Genomic DNA, 20,899 nt, shown 5'->3' with positions numbered 1-20,899 from the left:
AGTAGAAAATAAAGCAATAAATTAATTGCGCGATTGAATCGTTTATTTGAGAAACATCATAAGTCAAGGAAACAAAATTTTTCAGGAAAGACAAAAAACATTTTTTTGGAAAAACTTGACATTTGAATAATAAATGAATAATTGAAGACAATAATGTTGGGTCTCTGAAAAAGATTCAAACAAGAAAAATTCAAATTTTTAATTGAAACGACTTGAAAAAATTATTTAAAGTTGATTGACTTATGGGGTTTCTCAACCAAACGGAAAAAAAGTTATAAAATCATTGTTTTTTTAAATGTTTCCACTCAAATTATTTATAACACTGATAAAATGAAGTATTGAATATGTATTTGAACTCTGAAACTCAGAAATTACAAAAAATTATAATTAATTTAAACATTTTAATTAGTCATATAACAGTCAACAGTAAAACAACATTTGAAATTAATTTTCAAAAAAAGCGCGAATTTTAAATAAATAAAAAAAATATATCCCCCATGAAAAAAATTTATAAAAAAAATATATTGAAAATACATAAAAAATATATAAATATATATAAAATATGTATAAAAAATATATTTTTTGTATATTTTTATACATGTATTTTTTATACATTTTAAGATATATTTTTAATATATTTAAAATATATAAAATATATACGAAAATCGGCCAAAAGTTAGCTATTTAAAATATATTTTTTATACATATTTTATATATATTTATATATTATTTATGTATTTTTAATATATAAAAAATATATTTTTTTTATAAATTTTTTTCATGGGGGATATTTCTGTAAAACTGCATATGTTTATTTGAGTCATTGACTTATGGGATTTCTCAATTAAATGAAATTGCTGTCATCCCGTTAATTTTTTTTAAACGCTGATTTGATGCATATTTTGATTGATTTCTATTGAGGAACATCCAAAGAATCCAAAAATGCAAAAATCCAAATTTCGAAAAAAACACGACTTATGGAGTTTCTCAAATAAACGATTCGACTGTTAAAATTTATCAAATAAAATTGTCCATTATTTGAATTTATTACGTCATCGGCTAAAATACGGCAGTTAAATTAAATGATATATTTTTATTGGAAAATTTATAATTAATCAGTTGAATTAACGAATAAAATTTTTATCGAAAAGTTGTAATTAAAAATAGAAAATTACGTCTTTTTATTTTGTATTGAAGATTCATATGACGATGAAGACAGTGTATAAAAATATAAGTTCTATAAATACGTAACATTACGTTACGTTGAATTATAAAGACAAAGTGTAAGAAATGAAAACAGTAAATTTGAAATAGTTGAGCGAAAATAATCTTTTGTTCAGATGGACGAAAAATTGGCCAACTTTAGTCTGCATTACACACAGCATCTTGTTATGTGTGCATGTGTGTGTGTAACCATCAAGGTCGCACCAAGTGTATGAGGAGGAATATGCCGAAGACCTCAAGATCAAGTCGTTGATAGCCTTGATCTTCCAAATCGGTTATTTTGTTTCTGGCGCTTAAAACATATTCTATACATAAATTCTTTGTTCGCAGATCATGATGAAAATTTTTTAAATAAACTTTTAAATACCTAGAGCTTAAAAACATATATTTTACTTTTTATAAAATAAAAGCTGTTTATTTATTATTAATTCTCAAATGTTATCACAACAATTCTATTACAGTCTGATGTTTTTTAAATTTTTTAACTTCCTAATAAATTTAAAATTCACAGCCAAAATTTTAGATTAAAATCTGTATGGAACTGCGCCGTTAATTAATTTAATTATTTAACCAAAAGAAATACAGGCTATTCCAAAGATATAATTACACCTGTACGTAAATGTATATAAATTATAATCAGAAAATTTTGATTAATAATTAAATTGCACACTTCAAACGCGAAGCGGTTTTTTGAACTTGAAAATTCAAGAGAAAAATTAATAAAAGGGATTCTACGGTTTCCGTGGCGCCGTTAAATGACCGCGAATTCTTGTAGAACTCGACGAAATAAGACTTTCTTATGCGATTTTTTAAAAAAAAGTGAAACATTTCATAGATTTTAACATCTTCAATTTTTTGAATTTTTTTCCGGAAATTGCGTTTAAAGATGAAAATTTTGAAAAAAAAAAACGTCTAAATTAGTCCATTTTTGAAGAAGTTACAGCTATTTGAAAAAAAGTCTTATTTCGTTGAGTTTTACAAGAATTCGCAATCATTTGGTGACGCCACAGAAACCGTAGGCTTCCCTTCATAAGTATCCTAATATTGTTAAGATATCCTAAAATGAAAAACGTTCAGTAATCACTTTTTTCTAAACGGATTTTGCACTGAAAAATTTTAACTCGTAGTATGAAGTGAATTGTTTTTATCTGTGTATTTTCAAAAGTTTAAAAATCGTTTAAAAAAAGTCCGTCATTGCGCACGTTTTGAAGTTTAGAACAGTCAAGACTTTTTTAACCTTTTTTGAACTTTTTTTTTTTTACACGGGCACTCATTGTTTAATTGTTACATTAGAAATTTTTTTAATTATCATAATGATACATAGGTAGATAACAACATGATTATTTTTTTAAAATTATTTTCTTAACACTTAAATTCTTTCAAATTATTTTTAAAAATCATTCAATAAAGTAGCGGGTTACATGAGTACTATACAATTTTATGCATATTGCTTTGAATAATTTTTTTAAGGCAATGACTCAGCAAATTGACGGTATAATTAAGTCTATATAATTTTTAAAGGCATGCGAATCGTGTTTGAATTGAATAATTTGAATTTCCGAATTATTTGCAACTTCCAATGATTCGAAATTTTTCGAATTATTCGTAACTTTTCGATTTATTCGATTCGAATCGAAAAAATTCGATCAGTTTTCAAATTTTTAATTTTTGTCATGCAGAGCTTAATTTTTTAAAGTAACCAAAAATAAATTTTTTGTAGATTCGTATCTGAGTTCTAATTATCTTCGACAAAAATTTGAATTTTTTGGAAAAACTATTAAAATTTTAAGTCGCTAAAAAAAAAATTTACGGGTAATTTGAAGCTTTACAAATTACTCGTAGTTTCAAATAATTCGAAAACTCTAAAATTAATTCGAAATTTAACAAATATTCCGTAAGTCCGAACTATTCTCATATACTCCAATAATTTTATTATGAGTATTACAATATGTCAATAACCACAAAATGTCATAGCATCGGCTACTAAAAGAGAATATCATCCATAAATTTATTGAGTCATATGTCTGAAGTGTCATAGTACATAAGTTTAATTTACTTCATCCAAATACCCAAGTAGACTCATCAGTAATGCGACCTGACGCATCCACCTTGTTCTATACCTCCCCTACATATACCACAGATCGTAAAACGCGCTTTCCCTCATCCAACGTCTCGGTAACCTCCCAGTACAGGCTAAATTTACTCAGATACGCAGTTGCAAACTTTTTCTGTAATTCAAAAAGAAACCAAACTAATTGATAAAGTCTATCTTATCCCACATAATAGTCTTATAATTAATAAAATACAGTGTATAGTATTTATTTTTATTGGATAATGTTTAGTAGTATTACATCTAACGGAGTGCAGACGAGTAAATGATTTAAAAAAGGGTGGGGAGGGAAATCCCTCCACCGTGATGGTACGTAAGTTAATCTCATCCCCACCGAGTAATCAGAATTACCACCACTACATAAAAGAGATACCACCGCTAGCATCCCAACTCCCACTATTCTCAATAACAAATATATGTAGAGTGATAGCAAATACAAAGGATATATATATATATATATAAGAGAGTAGAGTTGAGTTGTATTGGAAATGAGGATTGTAAGTGATATGAATGTGTAGCAAGTATATATATATATGTAAATGTGAGAAACAAATACACGGTTAATTTAAACTGTAGTCTCTGCTATACTGATGACGGGGTTACGGAAACTCACGGGCACGCGGCGGCGGCAGCAGCAGTAACAGTTTAGTTTAGTATAACATAAGCATAAGCACTCGGATCTCACACGCACATACACACACACACACATTGAGGCTTTATTTTTATAATTGTGTGTGTGTACAGTGAGTGTCAGTCTTCTGGCATCACACGCGATACGACGACATTGAGGCCAGGAGTAGAGAGAGAGCATACACACTAGACACTCTACTACTTACCAGTTACCACTGTACTCAGTTGAGTTTAGTCTGGTGAGGAGTTTCACGAGCCAACCAAAGCTCTGAGCCAGTTAGGAGCGCGCTTTCGTACTGAACGGACGTGTCAAAGTTCCCGCGCACTTATAATATTTTTTAAATTATTTTTATTGTTACTAAAACTCTACTGTCAGCATCTTTGTGAAATTAAAATAAATAATTAATTACTTGTTAATTATTATTTTGTATTTTTAAATAAATAAATAAATATTATTTGAAAATTTGAAAATTTAAAAAAAAAGTGTCTTGGATTTTAAATTTTTTGGACTACGGCTTGGATCGTATCGCCAGTGATACAACGAAGTTTTGTTTAAGTGATTTATTTATTTATTCTGGACTGATTTTTTTTGTTATTTTTTTAAAAAATAATTTTTGAAAATCGCTAGTACGGAGTAGACAAAGTGGATCTCGGTATTAGCGCGAACTCGCGCTCAGCACAACAATTAACAATTGGTAAGTTTTATATTAGTTATTTAAATAAAAATAAGTTATTTTAAAATTTAAAATTGTGTAAATAATTATCTATTAATTACACAATTTAAATTACAACATCAGCACATCCTCTATTAATTCAATGTCGTGATGAAAATAATAAAAAAGGTTGACGAACTTGTAACAAAATTATCAAACGTTCAAATCAACGCAATTAAAAAATATATTTTTTTAAATTTTATCTATTTCCTCTCTAATATACATATATACATATACATATTTAAAGACCTTGGGTGAAATTCACGTTTCTTTGAATGTGACTAGTAATGCTACTGCTGCTGCGGCAATAATTGTTGCGTCATACGAACTCGCGTAACCCGACTACTCATGTTCTCTATTTTATTTAATGCGCTTGCGTTCATCAACTTTGATTTACATTACGTTAGATATCATCATCCACATTAACAACATGATCTACTTTATTATCCTTTAGATTTTATTATAAAAAAACTTTTTAATGACACTGACAGCAGACGTCAAAAATTTTTAATCTTCATAAACGTGTCGGAGTAAAAAAAATTTTTTGAATATCCATTGAAAAATTTAAAATCTGATATTTAAATTTTGAAATTTTAATTTTGTGTTTATTAAAAAAAAATTTTTTTTTATGATCCTGACGTTAGAAGACAATTTGAAATTTTCGGATTTTGTTTTTGAGTAGTCGAGTACAGGAAAAAAAAAAATTAAAAAATGCATGGGTAGAGAATTTAAAAAACTGTAGGTGCAATTTTTTTAAATATTTTTTTTTTGTTATTTGACGTTTTAAAAAAAAATCAAAAATTATTACGATCTGGTCAGTAGACAATTAAAAATTTTTGGATTTTGTTTTTCGACGAATCGATTGCAAAAAATAAAAAAATGCATGTGTAGAAAAATAAAAAAGCTATGGGTGGAATTTTTTAAAATAATTTTTTTTTAATTATTTGACGTTTTACAAAAAATTCAAAATTATTAGACGCCGGTGGACTTGCATACCATTTTTTTATAATAATAATTTGAATATTTAATAAATATATTGCCGGTAAAAAGCACGTGGTAATGCCGCAAATACTTGTCACTAATTATGAATGTTAATTAACTCTCCGCTTGAATTATTAATCCTCTTGTTAATTTATTGACATTTAGTTTTCATCTTAATAATGATAATATAAAAAACCATTACTTGAATCTTTATTTTATATTACCGTTAACGTCATGTATATTTTCTTAATAAAGTGGGCCACGGCCTAATTCGTCCAACTCCATTATATATACATCTATATATATGTATATATTTGTATGTAACTGAGGGAGAGTAAAAAATATTTGTTACTTAAACCAATACATTTAACATGTGCAATAAAATTCATGGACTCAAGACACCAGATATATAAAATGAAGGGCAAATTTATATTAACTTAAACTTCAAGGGCACAACCAATCATGTAATTCATTTGTAATATACATTAGACATTTAAAAGAATATATATAAATGTTATATAAATTAATGATCCTGTTAGTCGACAATTAACAACCTTTGGATTTTTTTTTCAACGAATCAATTGCGAAAAAAAATAAACTAAAAAATGCACATGTAGAAAATTTAAAAAACTATAAGTGCAATTTTTTTAATTATTTTTTTTTTTATAATTTATCGGTTTTCCAAAATACAAAAATTATTGTGATCCTGAAGTTAGTAGACAGTTCAGAATTTTTGATTCTTTTTTCAACGAATTAATTAAAAAAAAAAAAAAAAAAAAAAATGCACATGTAGAAAATTAAAAAAGCTATAGGTGTAATTTTTTGAATTAATTATTTTTTTATAATTTCGCGGCGTATTAATTATTTAAAAAAATATACGAATATAAAATTTTGATAATTATACTGCCTTGAATAATTATTTTCTGGCATCGACCTCATGTTGTTTTTAATTACGCATTTACATTATTAACTATTTTATTAAATTACATAACTATTATAATTATTTATTATTCAATAATAAAAATAATTAACTTTTATTGTCAATGTTACTTTTTATTGCCAAATCAAAGTCACGGTTCGTTATTTCCATTAAAAAAAAAAATTACCAATTTATATTACATATTTAATTAATAAATCGTGATTATTTTTAATATTAATTATAAGTAAAAAAAAAAAATTATTAAATTATTAAAAGTTATCTGTTACGTTTTATTAATTTTTTTTTTAACATCTGGTCTTATCAAAAATTATTTTACAATAGTATTTAGTCAATTACTAATTACTGTAACACACGTGTTTACTTTTTATAAAGTAGTTGAAAGTTATTATTAAAAAAAAAAAAAAAAATTACTATCTTATCTATAATCATTAAATCGACCTAATTTTGTATACAATTTTTTTTGTTATCTCACAAATTTAAACTATTAAGTTAAATAACAAAAATTTTTTTTTTAAGTTCTCAAATTACTTGATAATTAACGAGAACAAACGATCCTGTAGTTAGCAGACAATTAAAAATTTTCGGATTTTTTTTTCAACGAATCGATTACAAAAAAAATAAAAATAAAAAAATACACATGTAGAAAATTAAAAAATCTATAGGTGCAATTTTTTGAAATACTTTTTTTTTTAATAATTTGTCGTTTTTCAAAAATTCAAAAATTATTCGAATTTTAAAGATAGTAGACGATGAATTTTTTTATTTTTTTTTTTAACGAATCGATTACAAAAAAAAAAAAACTAAAAAAATGCACATGTAGAAAATAAAAAAATCTATGGGTGCAATTTTTTTGAATATTTTTTTTTTTATAATTTATCGTTTTAATATAAATTCAAAAATTATTAAACGGCGGCTAACTTCATAATCATGATAATTAGTAAGCGTATAATTTATTACGTCGTAATCTACATATTAAATCGTAATCTCCACGCGTAAAAAAAGAATCATTACATTATATTTTATAGATATTTAATTTGAATAAAAATATAAAAGTAAAAGATGATAAAGTCATTTCTGTATGTATATCATATCGGAGTAATTGCCACGTGCGTTGGTACGATTCCGCAACAAAACCGAGCAAACACGTGCGCTCGGCTTAGTAATGAATTTAAAAAAAAAAAGGAATAATAATAATAAAAGTAATAGTCGAAGGTGTTTTTACTCAATATTTATTTTGTATTGCGTGTATTGGTACCATCGAAATTAATATCACTCGATTGCCACGTGGATTTTTAATTATCGTTTTACGAAGCAATTATTTAATTTTATCAATAATTAGGTAATAAATAATTATTTTTATATTTTTGTTGAACAATAAACAATATTTTTCATGGAACTAAAATCTTGTATGTATTTATTTACCAATAATTTTATAAGATTCTAATGAAATTATTGCATAATCTCGTAAAAAATTTTAATTGATAAGAATTAAATTAATGTCAATAACTATTTCCTCTTATTTTTTATTTATTCATTAAGTAAATAAATAATTAAATTACAAAATTTCAATTTTCTTCTCTGTAATTTATACTAGAGTTTTATCCCAAGCTGACGTATTGATAATTAATTAATTATATAAATATAAAACAAATATAAATTTACGGCAATAGGTTTTTCGTATGCGTCATATTTATTACGTATACGTTATTGATCAACAAATCGCAGTCGGTTTTGCCCCTGAATCTACAAACACTATAGTTGACTGTTTAATTAATTAAATTTTTATAATTATCAAGACAAACAATAAATAAGTAAAATCCTTCATGTCATTTTAACCATTTAAATAAATTAGTCATTTTAAATACGACTGTTACTTAAAAATATATATTTAAATATTTATATACTACGTTTCCACGAATAAAACAGATTCACTCTATATATAATAGTTTTATCCAATGACTCACACCTACATAATTGCAGAATTATTCTACGAAATAATCAATCAATAAAGATCGCGTGTTTCTAGTCACGTAATGATAACAGTTTAAATCCATTAAATTTCATTTTTAACAAACTTCTAGTTAATTAACAAAAAAACGATATATTATTACAATATATATGTGTCAAATTATGTCATTAACATCAAAGTTAAATATCCATAAATTTAATATATATACATATATGTGTGTGTGTATACAGAAAAGAAAGAATTTTTTGGCGCAAGAAATCTTTTGCATTTTGAAATGAAAATAAAAATTTTCTTCGTTCAAGAAAAAATTTTTTCATATCAAAAAAAATTTATTGGAGTAATAAAATTTTTCTTGTCTCAAGAAAATTTATGAGTGAATTTTTAAATTTTCAAATAAAATGTAAGTAGAATAAAAATAAAAAAATGCATTTTTAGATAAATGAAAAGTCAGTACGCGCATTTTTTTTAAATTTATAAATTTTCTCATTTGCTGCATTCACATGAATTTTTTTTTTAAATTCATAATTAAAAAATTTCTTGACGTAAAAATTTTTTACATGAAAAAATCCTTTGTTTCTATACACATATATATTTATATATACATATATAATATAGACAATTTATGTATATCTATATGAAGAATTAGTTAAGTAGTATAGAGATTTTCCTTGGCGGCTGACATTCACCGTTGGCTGTTATATTTGAATGATACAGACGTTCTTAACTAATCTTATATGTATATATATATATATATATACATATTACTGGCATGTGTGATCTGTTATTCCCGCTATAATATACGTGGCTCTCCAACTTGCACGTGGTACTAACTCTTTTAAACTCATATTAAACGCATGCGCAAACACATGCCTGAAATTACGTAAGTACCCGGCTCGTGCTACAACCAATATATATATATATATATATATATATATATACATCTACATATATACCAGCACATATTACTTGCTACCTGACACAACATGTAATGTTGTCTGACTGTTACCGTACTCTCAGACTCAGACTTTGCTGACTGCAATGACGCAATAATATCACTAGACCTATCTCTCATTACTCTGTCTCATTTGCAATAAGTTAAACTCCCATCCCATTGTGTTTATCTGCACATATATATACCTATCTATTTTATATAATTTAAAAAAAAGTATTACTTTTATCTTAAAGTCTATCAGAATTAAAATAAAATCTATTGCATAATTTAATATCACGTATAATAATAATTTTAATAGTACAGTAAAATAATATTTAAAAAATAACATTAAAAAATTAATTTCGTAGAATTATAAAACATGATTATGATAGTGGCGATAAGAGCTAATTGTATTGTAGTGTAAATTTGACAACCTTGTATGTATTAATGTCCGTCCTTGACTTGACTAACATAGTAAAGTTATTCAATTTATATCATCAAGGAAGGAGGCAAATGCCGAAATAATTCGACAGATCAACGACCTTTGTTTCTATAACGACATGTGGCCTTGTTCAATAAGATGAACATTTTTTTTTTTTAATTATTATTATTTATGGCTGCGGTAGACGACGATTATAAAATAATTTGAAATTTACTTAAATGGTTAGACTCTTTTTTCAACACTAATATGACTGTACATACACAGTAACAGTATTAAAATTTTATACCATATTATATATATATATATATATGAATATATATACAAGTTAAAAGAGTACTTTAAGAGTTACTCCCCCAAGTAATATAATCGGCTTGGTCGAGTCGTGATCGCAGCTCTTGTTTGCCTTCCCCTGTCCCTTCATCATACAATTCAATGTATATATATGTATATATGTATATTTATATATACAAGACTAACAGTCGTGTACTGTACGGCCAACACCGTCCCAAGGCTCAACACCAGGGCTCTTGTGTAACCGCATAACTACAGTTGAGAATGCACGTGTTCTATCGTCGGGGATTGTTCGCCGAAGTTGCATCAGTTGACCCACATTATGATACAAAGATTGTTGTGTCTTTTTTTTATTCTCTTATTCTTGTATCTTATGATAAACAATTAGTATTACGTACTCGTGGTTATTTTTCATTGCTAATAAATAGGGAGAAAATTTTTATGAGTACTTCAAATTTTTGATATTACGGAGAAAATATCGGTCTTAGTAAAAAAGTTTTCGAACAAAAGTTGTAGGAAATTTAATTTCAGTAAAAAAATGTCTCTTATAATTTTCTTGTACGATCAATTTTTTCACCGTAATTTAAAAATTAAGATTCATAATGAATGATTCAAAATTTGGAAAATTATGAAAATCTTAATTTTGAAATTACGGCTTTCTTATTAGTCCTAAGGAAAAATTATAAGAGACATTTTTTTTAGAAAATTAAATTTCCTACAACTTTTGTTTCAAAAATGTTTTCATAAGACCAATATTTTCTCCGTAATATAAAAAAATCCTGACCCTAATAATAAATAATAAAAGTAGATATTAAAAGTTTGTATTTGATAAAAAAAAAAAAAAAAAAAAAAAGTCAAAGCCGCATTATAATGATGTATAAAACCGGAAAAGTAGTGGTCATGTTATAAGTTTGCAGTACGAGGTCGTCGTCTTGAATTTCCTCATTCCTTATATCTGATGATTTGTACGTGCGGCCTTATTTTGAGGCCAGCGATGCGTTGTCTTTTAACTGAGAGCTGTAGCAATAAATTAATAGGATAATCCTTGATTAAATTTGCTTGCAGATTAGTAACTAAGGTCCTTAAATAAAAAACGGCATTACCGTATTAGTATAAGAATAATGATGATGATTAAAAAAATACTGATAGAAAATTTATTTTTCATTGTTCTAGATGTTATAAGAAGACGAATTATGGTGGCAGAGTTCATTGCCCGCCAGAGTGGATCGCCCATAAACGGTGAAACCGCTTGTCTCAACAGCAACATGCCAGCAAGTCACACAATGGCCCATCCAGGACAGGGATCGCACGGTGGACATGATGCCCATGGTCCGATGCCGCCTCTCACCCACCCGGGGCATCACGTTGGCCAGATCCATCATCAACAGTTATCACAGCATCCTTCCCACCAGCAGCAGTCCCAGCAGCAGCAACAGCAGCAGGTCTCCCAGCATCCTTCCCACCAGCAGCAGCAGCAGCAGCAGCAACAGCAGGCGCAGCAGGATCAGCATCATCATGATCAACAGGTGATACATCCCGAGAATTATTCCCCGAATTTTGACATCAGAAAGGAACTATTCTCACAGCGCAAGCAAAGGGAGTTCATTCCTGACAACAAGAAGGATGACAGCTACTGGGACCGACGCAGACGCAACAATGAGGCCGCCAAACGTTCAAGGGAGAAGCGACGTTTCAATGACATGGTACTGGAGCAACGAGTCATGGAGCTCAGCAAGGAGAATCATATCCTCAAGTCACAATTAGAGGCCATTAGGGACAAATACGGTATCTGTGGTGAGACTGTCATCAGCACTGAGCATGTTTTGGCAGCATTACCATCAGAACCAACGTTAAGTGTAAAACGAGCTAAATTACCACCATCAGCAGCCCTACTCTATGCCAGATCACCGAGTCCTGTCCATACGTCTGTAATTCATCAACCAGTAAGTGGCACCAGATCACCTAGATCACCAGCACAGCTCTATGTCCCAGAGACTAGTGCGTATCCCGAAACCGAAAGCTTCCAATATCCTTACCCACATCCAGCAATTCACTTTGATACAACTAGCGCTCTTAATTTATCATCAAGAGGCAGACGTGCTCAATCCCCATTTGAATTGTCATCCGGCAGCGGTGACGAGGGTGCAACAATAGTTGTGTCACATAACCCCGCAGCAAACAATTGTTTACCACACAAACTTAGGCATAAGTCCCGCATTGGCGACAAAGATGCCGCCAGCGCCCTCTTAGCGCTACACGGCATAAAACAGGAACCCGGTCCCAGGGCATCCCCGCCTTGGGACAACGAGGGCTCCAGCGACGAACGTGATTCCGGTATTTCATTAGGTGCTGAATGGAATGCCCCGAGCAGTATTTCGGCGGTACCCGAAACAGAAACCGAAGTCAAGTCAAGGCTAGACAGACTAGCGTCCGAAGTGGCATCGCTCCAGTCAATTTTACGCCTCGGTAAAGCAAATGGCGACTCCCATCACGTTACACCTCAAATTGTTACCAACCACTCGAGTAATACCAACATCACCAGCAGCACTGGTCCATCTGGGTTGCAATGAGAACGCAGATGTCGCTGCTTGTCGTGCCAAGATTTGTGCTTCGTGTTATAGATTTTTTTAAATTTCATTAATAAAAAAAAAAACTGATTTATCAATAAACCGCCTGATATTTTTTAAGACAATTTTTATTATCTGGTTTATCATTAAATTTTTTTTATTTAAGGAATTTATGAACAATTATTTTTACAGCAGTGCTGGAAATTAATTTTTTTAATGTTATGCTGTAATTATTATTATTATTATTATTGAATATTTTAAGTACTGTAATGGCTGTTTTAATTGTCGCGATCATTAAGCATTAAATGATCACGCGACATTTGCATCTGATAAGTAAATTATATTGTAGATTTTAGGATTTATTATTTTCATCCTTATTTTTAATTTCATATTTTATTATTATTATTATTATTATTATTATTATTATTATTATTATTATTATTTTATTGCTATTACTATTATTTTATTATTAATTAATTAATTGATAATTATAATTAATAATATTATTGTGTTATTAAATAAATTAATAACGCGAATTTTGTAGAAAAAAAAACAAATTCGCGCAACCGGCTCTCAGTACCGCCAATAATCTAAAGCGAGTTAAAAAAAATTAATTGTGTAAAATAATGATGAGAACAAAACGTAACTCGCAAACCAAATTTTATTATTTTTTTAAAATTATTTTTATTTCATATCTCCGTGATGTAAATATATATAAAGTATAATGTGAATAAATATATATTTTAATTACTATTTCTCATTGATAATAGCGATGATAATTATTAATATTTTTAATAATTAATACAATACTAAAATTTCGTTTTTTTTTTTTTTCTTTTATGAATGAAGTATTGATACGATAGTAATTTATATATAAAGTTAAAAAATATAATAATTAAAAATTTATTACTCGGCTATAATGGGCCACTGAAATTATAAAATTTAATGTGTGTGATATTACGTTCGTTTATTTTATTGATTATTGTTATTTTGAAATAATTTTTTTGTGGTTCCGGTGAAATTTATCAATTTATTGTCATATATATTTTTTTTTTCGGTTTTTCGACTAAAAAATTTATTTAATAACCAGGCTTGGAAAATTAAATTTATATAAATATATGAATATATGCTTCAAATTTTAAAAAAATTACCGTCCTTTTTTTTACATATTTTACATATTTATTGTACTTTCAAATTTTTAATTTTAATACCGAAAAAAAGTAAAATAGAAAAAAATTTTTGTAACGAAAAAAAAAATATATATAAGAAAAAAAAAATTGATAAAGATGAGCTCAACATAAGACTGTAACTATTGGTTTCTTATCAATTTTTTTTATCATTCATTGAAACTCCAGTAAAAAAAACATTTTAATTGTAAAGTTTAAATGAAAGTGTAAATACTAATTTATATATATAATTATTAAAAAATATTGAACAAAAAATATATGAGCAGTTAATTTTTTTTATTCTATCCAATATATGGCCTAAATATATAACACTATTTAAATACTGCTGTGAATTTATAATTAATGATATTAATTGTCTATTTTTATTGAGACACTGAAATTAGCCGACGTCTTATAATCTTTGGATTGTTTTTTAAACCATAAATTAAAAAAAAAAAGAATATTTCAGAAAATTGCACCTATAGTTTTTTAAATTTTCTACCTGTGCAATTTTTTTTTTTTTTTTTTTTTATAAATAATTTATCAAAAAAAAATCCAAAAAATTTTAATTGTCTACCGACAGCAGAATTATTTTATGATATTGAAATCAGCCGTCTAATAATTTTGGATTTTTTTTAAAACCATAAATTTAAAAAAAAAAATATTTTAAAAAATTGCACCTATAGTTTTTTAAATTTTCTACATGTGCATTTTTTTAGTTTTTTTTTTTTTTTAATAGATTCGTTAAAAAAAAAATCAAAAGTTCTTCATTGTCTACTAACTTTATAATTATAATAATTTTTACATTTTTTTAAAAACGACAAATTAAAAAAAAATTGCACTTATAGTTTTTTAAATTTTCTACATGTGCAACTTTTTATTTTTATTTTTTTTTTGTAATTAATTTGGTAAAAAAAAATCCGAAAATTTTTAATTGTCTACTGACTTCAAGATCACTTTTATTGATACTGATTCTTTTTTTCACGATCGTTGTGAAATAAAATTATCAATTAAATTGTATGATGCTTTAGTAATTAAAAAAAAAAAAAATATGTCTTTGAGTAGCTTTTAAAGCATAGCATATTTATCAGTGTTATATCGAAAAATAAAACAATTAAACTCTTGCGATGGAAAAACCACTAATAAATAACTAAAAATAATTTCTATTTATCACTTAAAATTAATAACAAAAAAAAAAAAACTATGTTACCACTAGTGCCTGTAATAAACAATTAGTCACAACAATGCAGTGACAATCCGTACATACATTCATATATAAAAGAAATAAATAGCAACAAATATAATCTATATGTATACATATACATATATATATTTGTAGGCTCTAGTCGCTGAAAAAAAACTAAGTTTACAATTTGATTGTACATTAATAAAATTCCTGCGTCATTGAAACTTTTTCCAATAAATAAAAAATACGTTTTTTTTTATACTTGTAAATAATAATTATTTAATAAATACACGGAGATATGCGTATTGTAGACTATGACATATTGACAGCGTGTAGTATGTAATTGTGTAATTAAATATGAATATTGAAATAAATATTTTCAATGTTTTTTGGCAATATTTTATGAACATATGATTTTTTTTTTGTATCCTACCCTACCTTTTTAATTATAAGGATTTATTTTAATTAGTTTTTTAAATTACATATATTTGTGTGAATAAAAAAAAAAGTTTGGAGTAAAATTTTTCGGGATTTTTAGAGTAAACATTTTTTATAAAATAAATTTGATGTTTATATATATATTTATAAATCTCGAAGGAATTCATTAGATTTTTTTTTTTCTACGAAAATAATCGAAATTAAAAATTACTAGACAGGGGAGGGAGGGGCAAAAGGGGGTACTTAAGGAAATACCAAGTTTTCGAGGACTCAAATACGCTAAATCTTTTTTTTTTTAATGATATTCAAAGTAAATAGAAGAAATTTTCAGTTACCGTTGAAAAAAAAAATTTTTCATTTCTGCGGGCAAAGTGGGGTACCTCCTAAAAAAGGTAAAAAAAAAAAATTTCTGGATTTTAAACGAATTTGATTAAGTTGAATTTTTTTTGTAAGTAATTTACATGAAGAAAAATTATATTTTACATGTTTATTGGATACAAAAGAAGAAAAAAAATGTTTAATAGTTGTTATCATAAAACAAACGTCATTAATATTTTTCAACTGACAATTGATTTTTGAAAAAGTTTATCAAAAAAAATTCAAAATAACGCTCAATTATATTTACAGAAGTGATTTTGGAATGTTTAAAAACCATTTAAAATATAAAATTTTTTTTTATCAAATTTTGGGGGTACCCCGTCTTGCCTACCCTACCCCCTTTTGCCCCTCCTTCTCCTACTATTTTTAAAAATTTCATTTTTGAATAAAAAAAATGCCATCTGGCAGCCAGAATGGAAGGTAGATTTTTCAATAAAGCTAAGAGAATAAGATTATAACGTGAAATGCATGAGTTATCAAGGTCTTAAACCATATTTAATAATTTCCTTGATTTTCCGAATTTTCATAACTACCAAATTAGAGGAAGCAATAGTCAGAATGTTAAGTTAAAAGGTGAAAATATAAGCTTCTTAAACAAGCATTCAGACACTTTCTGTCGAAACCGTCTTTAAGTCGTACTTCTACATTTCGGCTGCCCAATTTTAAAACACAGTAACTGACAATAATAAAATTTTTGAAATATACATCGAGTCATGTTCACAAGACTTCACTGGAACTAAAAATACTAAAAAACTGATTTAGAAAAATTTGTCACTTACTGTGTTTTGAAATTGGGCAGCCGAGTTATATGAACGTGAATAATAAAAAAATTAATTTTTTGAAAAATCGCGAGAATTTGAAATAGTCGTAACTTCTAAACTAATTGACCGATTTAGCCCATCTTCAAATTTGATCAAGGTAATTACCTAATAAATAAGTGTAGGGAATTTCATTAAGATCAGATAATAATTGTAGACGCTATCGTGATGACAAGGCTGATTATATTGATAGGACATGCATGCGTATTTGAAACGTCTTAAGTAATAAAAGATATATCTTAAAAATATAAAATAGTAGTGAAATTTAAAGATTATTTTATTCACTATGGAATAAAACTGACGGAATTAGATTATGATGAGAAACACATAAATTATCGGAGATTTAAAACTTTTGCAAACATTCAAGGTCACCAAATTATTGGAAGAAATACTCGGATCGTATAGTTTAAGGACAAAAATTAAAGCTTATTTAATAAGCTTGTAGATACTTTTCACGAAAATTGTCTATGACTTATAGTTTAAAAGTTATTTGAACTTTAACAGTGAAAAACTGATTTTTTCGAAAAATCGTGAAAATTTCTATCAGCCATAACTTCTGAACTAATCGACCGATTGGGCCCATCTTCGAACTTGATCAAGAAAATCGCTCATAGAATAAGTGTATAAAATTTCATTAGGATCAGTTAAGAATTGCGGGCGCTATCGTGATGACAAAGCGCGTTATATCATATATATTTATACATACATACATATATAAACTTCTGAGTGGATGGTATTTTTTGATTCTACTAGGTCAAATAAGATATATGGTGGCAAAATTTTTCGATACTTCGATCATGAGACCCATTGCAATAGTCCGATTTCTAAAGAAATCTATCTAAAAATCTGAAAAACAGTTGACCCTAAAACGGTGCGTGAAAAAAATTTCAATTTCATTGTCTCTTATAAATTCGAGAAATTAATTAACGTCATTAAATAATACCTACATTTAAATAAATATTTAATTAAAAAATTAAAATGATTATAAACATATTTTTTTTAACTGTTTTTAATTCAATATACATTTTAATTACGTCAGAATGTGAGTTTTTAAATAAAAAATAGATGATGCAAAAATATGACGCACGTACTGTTATTTATACTCGGGTGCAACGTAAATAATTTTTTTTTTTATAATATGAATTATAAGGATATTGTGATTTAAATAAAATCTGTTAAATAACAGTTAGCAGTATCAGTTTAAATAGTAATTGTATTTTTATATCAATTTATCTCATATAATTAATTGATATTAATGACCACTGAGATGGAAATAAATAAACGGTAAATGTTTTCGCAAATCAATAATATTTTACTATCGCGTTTAAAAATAGTATATTGTGTGACAAGACGATTTCAGACCAGTGTGAAGTTGTCAGCAGTCAGAAACAAGTTACTTTAAGACATATGGAGTGATCGGTAGCACTCCTGTTCAAAAATTCCCATAGAATCCACTCAAATGCGACAAAGACCACACAGAAACCAATACCCTCTATAGGATTCTATGCTGTTTTTGTCGCATTTGAGTGGATTCTATGGGAATTTTTGAACAGGGATGACTTGTAGTTCGCGGATAAAATATCTGAATACAAATTATCCGATAGACAAAATATCCCCGGACTAAATATTCAAGAGACAAAAATTCGTGACAAAATATCCTGTCGATAAATCTTATTCAGAAAAATATATTTTAAGTGAAAAAATAATTAATGGTTTTCGATAAACGGTTATCGTACCATTCCAAGCATATGTGTTGACCTATTTCCAAAACAATACCCACCCAAAATCTGTGAAAAAAGGGCACAGTACGATTTCAAGCATGTGTTGATCTATGTTTAATATCACACACTCAAATCTTATGTGCAAATATATTAAACATTTCTGATAAAAGGGTACCGTACTATTTACATAAAAAGTATTTAGATTTTAAGATATTTTGTCGGAGATATTTTATCTATCGAGTATTTCGTCCGAAGATATTTTGTCTATTGGATAAAATGGATTCGGAGATTTTATCGCGGATATTTTTCCTTAGGATAATAAGTGACCCGAGGTATACCTCGGGTAGTAAAAGAAGTAAAAAAATATTATGGTTCATTTTTGTATTCAAATGTTGGGTAAATACGTTATTGAAAATAACAAATATCGATAACGGCCATATCATGCTGATCAGGCACCAGTTCTCGTCCGATCACTGAAGTTAAGCAGCATTGAGCATGGTCAGTACTTGGATGGGTGACCGCTTGGGAACACCATGTGCTGTTATCATTCTCTTTTTTTTTTTTGACAATTATATATTTGTATCCAAGTAAAATATTTGAAAAGACCAAAATTATAGTAAATAAACATAAAATAATTTTGTTTAATTAAAAATTTTCTAGCAAGTCCTGTCTCTACCATCATTTTAATATTAAATATCATTAGTCTCCAGTAATTATTTTATTTGTCCCTTTCCATAGTTTCAGATGTTTTTTATACGATTATTAGTTCAATATCACGACCTGCAACCTGCAGCCACTAAGTGACTGCCCAAATATCGTTACTAAATTTATAAAATACGCAGAAAAAAGGATCTCTTGACACAAAAAATTTCAATTTGCACCAAAAAATTTTATGCATTATCAATTAAATACAAAAATTGTCTTGGGGCGAGAAAAGATTTTTTCGGTCAAGAAATAATTCCTTGCACCAAGTAATTTTTTCTAGTTCTAAATAAATTTTTGTTTTCAATTCACAATGCAAAAAATTTATTGGGGTAAGTAAAAATTTTCTTTAGGCGAGTAAAGATTTTTTGTGTCAATGAATCCTTTTTTTTTCTATGCACACTTTTTTGGCTTTGAGAAGCTTCCTAAAACCAAAAGGGAGTATAAAAATCTGTCATTTTGGAATAAGTTACGCGATATAAATAATATAGCTATACATTCAGTGACATTCAGTCATATTTAGTGACAGAGTAATTAAAGTATTAATTTATTTAAAGAAAATAAATACGATCGTCTTTTTTCTCGCGTAATTTAAATGTAATTCAAATGATATAGATAAATCTATTTATCTCAATACTTGGCAATTAAAAAGAGTTTAAAGTATGAAAAGGCACAAATTCAAGTCAAGACCTATCTAATGACACCAATTTCAATAACATTAACTAATTCTATCATATAGATATGGCGGGAACAAAATTTTTCTTATTCTCTTAATAATATAGATTATAATTTTCGAATTCATGGAATCTAAAACAACAAATAAATTTATTTTTCAACTCAGTTCCATTTAAAAAAAAATATTAAATTTTTTACTTATGTGTTTTTCTCAAAAAAATTATTAATTTAAAAAAATTCTGAGTATCGCTAAAAAATTGAAATAGTTTTTTTATTTCTTCAATGTAGTAATGAATGATGTCTATAAAAAAAGTAAACCGAAATTTAAAAAAATCAAAGAGATAAATAAAGTAAAAGTTGCTATTAGTGAGCAATTAAACTGAAATTATCGACAAGACCAATTAGAGGATCACGTCACTCAATTACTTGAAAAAAATATATAAATATAAATAGTAAGCTCGACATATTAATGATTTTTTAATGATTTATTAAAGTGCGCGTGGACTCATTCGATAGAAACTAATAAAAAATATAAAAATATTTCTCAATAAACATAACGGAAATTGATAAGATCTCCGGAAATCGGTCATAGGAGAGGGGGAAATTTACTTACTATCAATTAATTCATTGATGATTAGAAGAATTCTGTGGTAAAAATATATTATTTAATGTGTCAATAAAATTTTTTTTTTAATTGAAAAATATATTTCGTAATTGTCTTTTTTTTCAAATAAAATTTTTATGATTTAATTTCTTAACAAAAATACTTAAGAAGAAATAATTATTTAAGTAATAAAGGAAATGCTCGATTAATTTTTATTGTTTATCTAATATTTTATTTGTAATATTCAATTATTTAGTTCTATTTTTTTTTTATTACTACAATTTAAAAAAATGACAGTACATATATTCAATGTAGTAAAGTTAATTATAATCGTATGGTAAAGCGTACATCCAATTTTTAAAATGAATAAAAATATATGAGAAATAAATTTATAAAAATGATTTTTTTTCTTT

General features: G+C 27.0%; 1 protein-coding gene and 1 non-coding gene across 3 annotated transcripts; both read left to right on the top strand.

Annotated features, from left to right (window-relative positions):
- The first annotated feature begins 4,102 nt into the window (after positions 1-4,102).
- Positions 4,103-13,991, top strand: LOC130671501 (histone-lysine N-methyltransferase 2D-like). 2 transcript variants are annotated; one of them, XM_057475428.1, is made up of 3 exons: positions 4,103-4,659; positions 11,405-11,757; positions 11,818-13,991. In XM_057475428.1, exons 2-3 carry the CDS (start codon positions 11,425-11,427, stop codon positions 12,799-12,801), a joined length of 1,317 nt encoding a protein of 438 aa, XP_057331411.1. In that variant the 5' UTR covers positions 4,103-4,659; positions 11,405-11,424; the 3' UTR covers positions 12,802-13,991. The 2 variants fall into 2 exon arrangements, with proteins under 2 accessions (XP_057331411.1, XP_057331410.1); XM_057475427.1 differs by having other exon boundaries at positions 4,105-4,659; positions 11,405-13,988.
- Positions 13,992-18,931: 4,940 nt separating this feature from the next.
- On the top strand, positions 18,932-19,052 carry LOC130672538 (5S ribosomal RNA). Its single transcript, XR_008990719.1, has one exon. It is a non-coding gene; the product is annotated as a 5S ribosomal RNA (ribosomal RNA).
- Positions 19,053-20,899: the final 1,847 nt, after the last annotated feature.

This window comes from Microplitis mediator, chromosome 7, assembly GCF_029852145.1.
Source record: "Microplitis mediator isolate UGA2020A chromosome 7, iyMicMedi2.1, whole genome shotgun sequence".
Taxonomy (NCBI): Eukaryota; Metazoa; Arthropoda; class Insecta; order Hymenoptera; family Braconidae; genus Microplitis; species Microplitis mediator.
This window is presented reverse-complemented; position numbering and strand designations above follow the sequence as displayed.

What these genes read in the sequence shown, in the direction of transcription:
- LOC130671501 (XM_057475427.1), top strand. Translation starts at nt 11,425, where the DNA reads ATGGTGGCAGAGTTCATTGCCCGCCAGAGTGGATCGCCCATAAACGGT.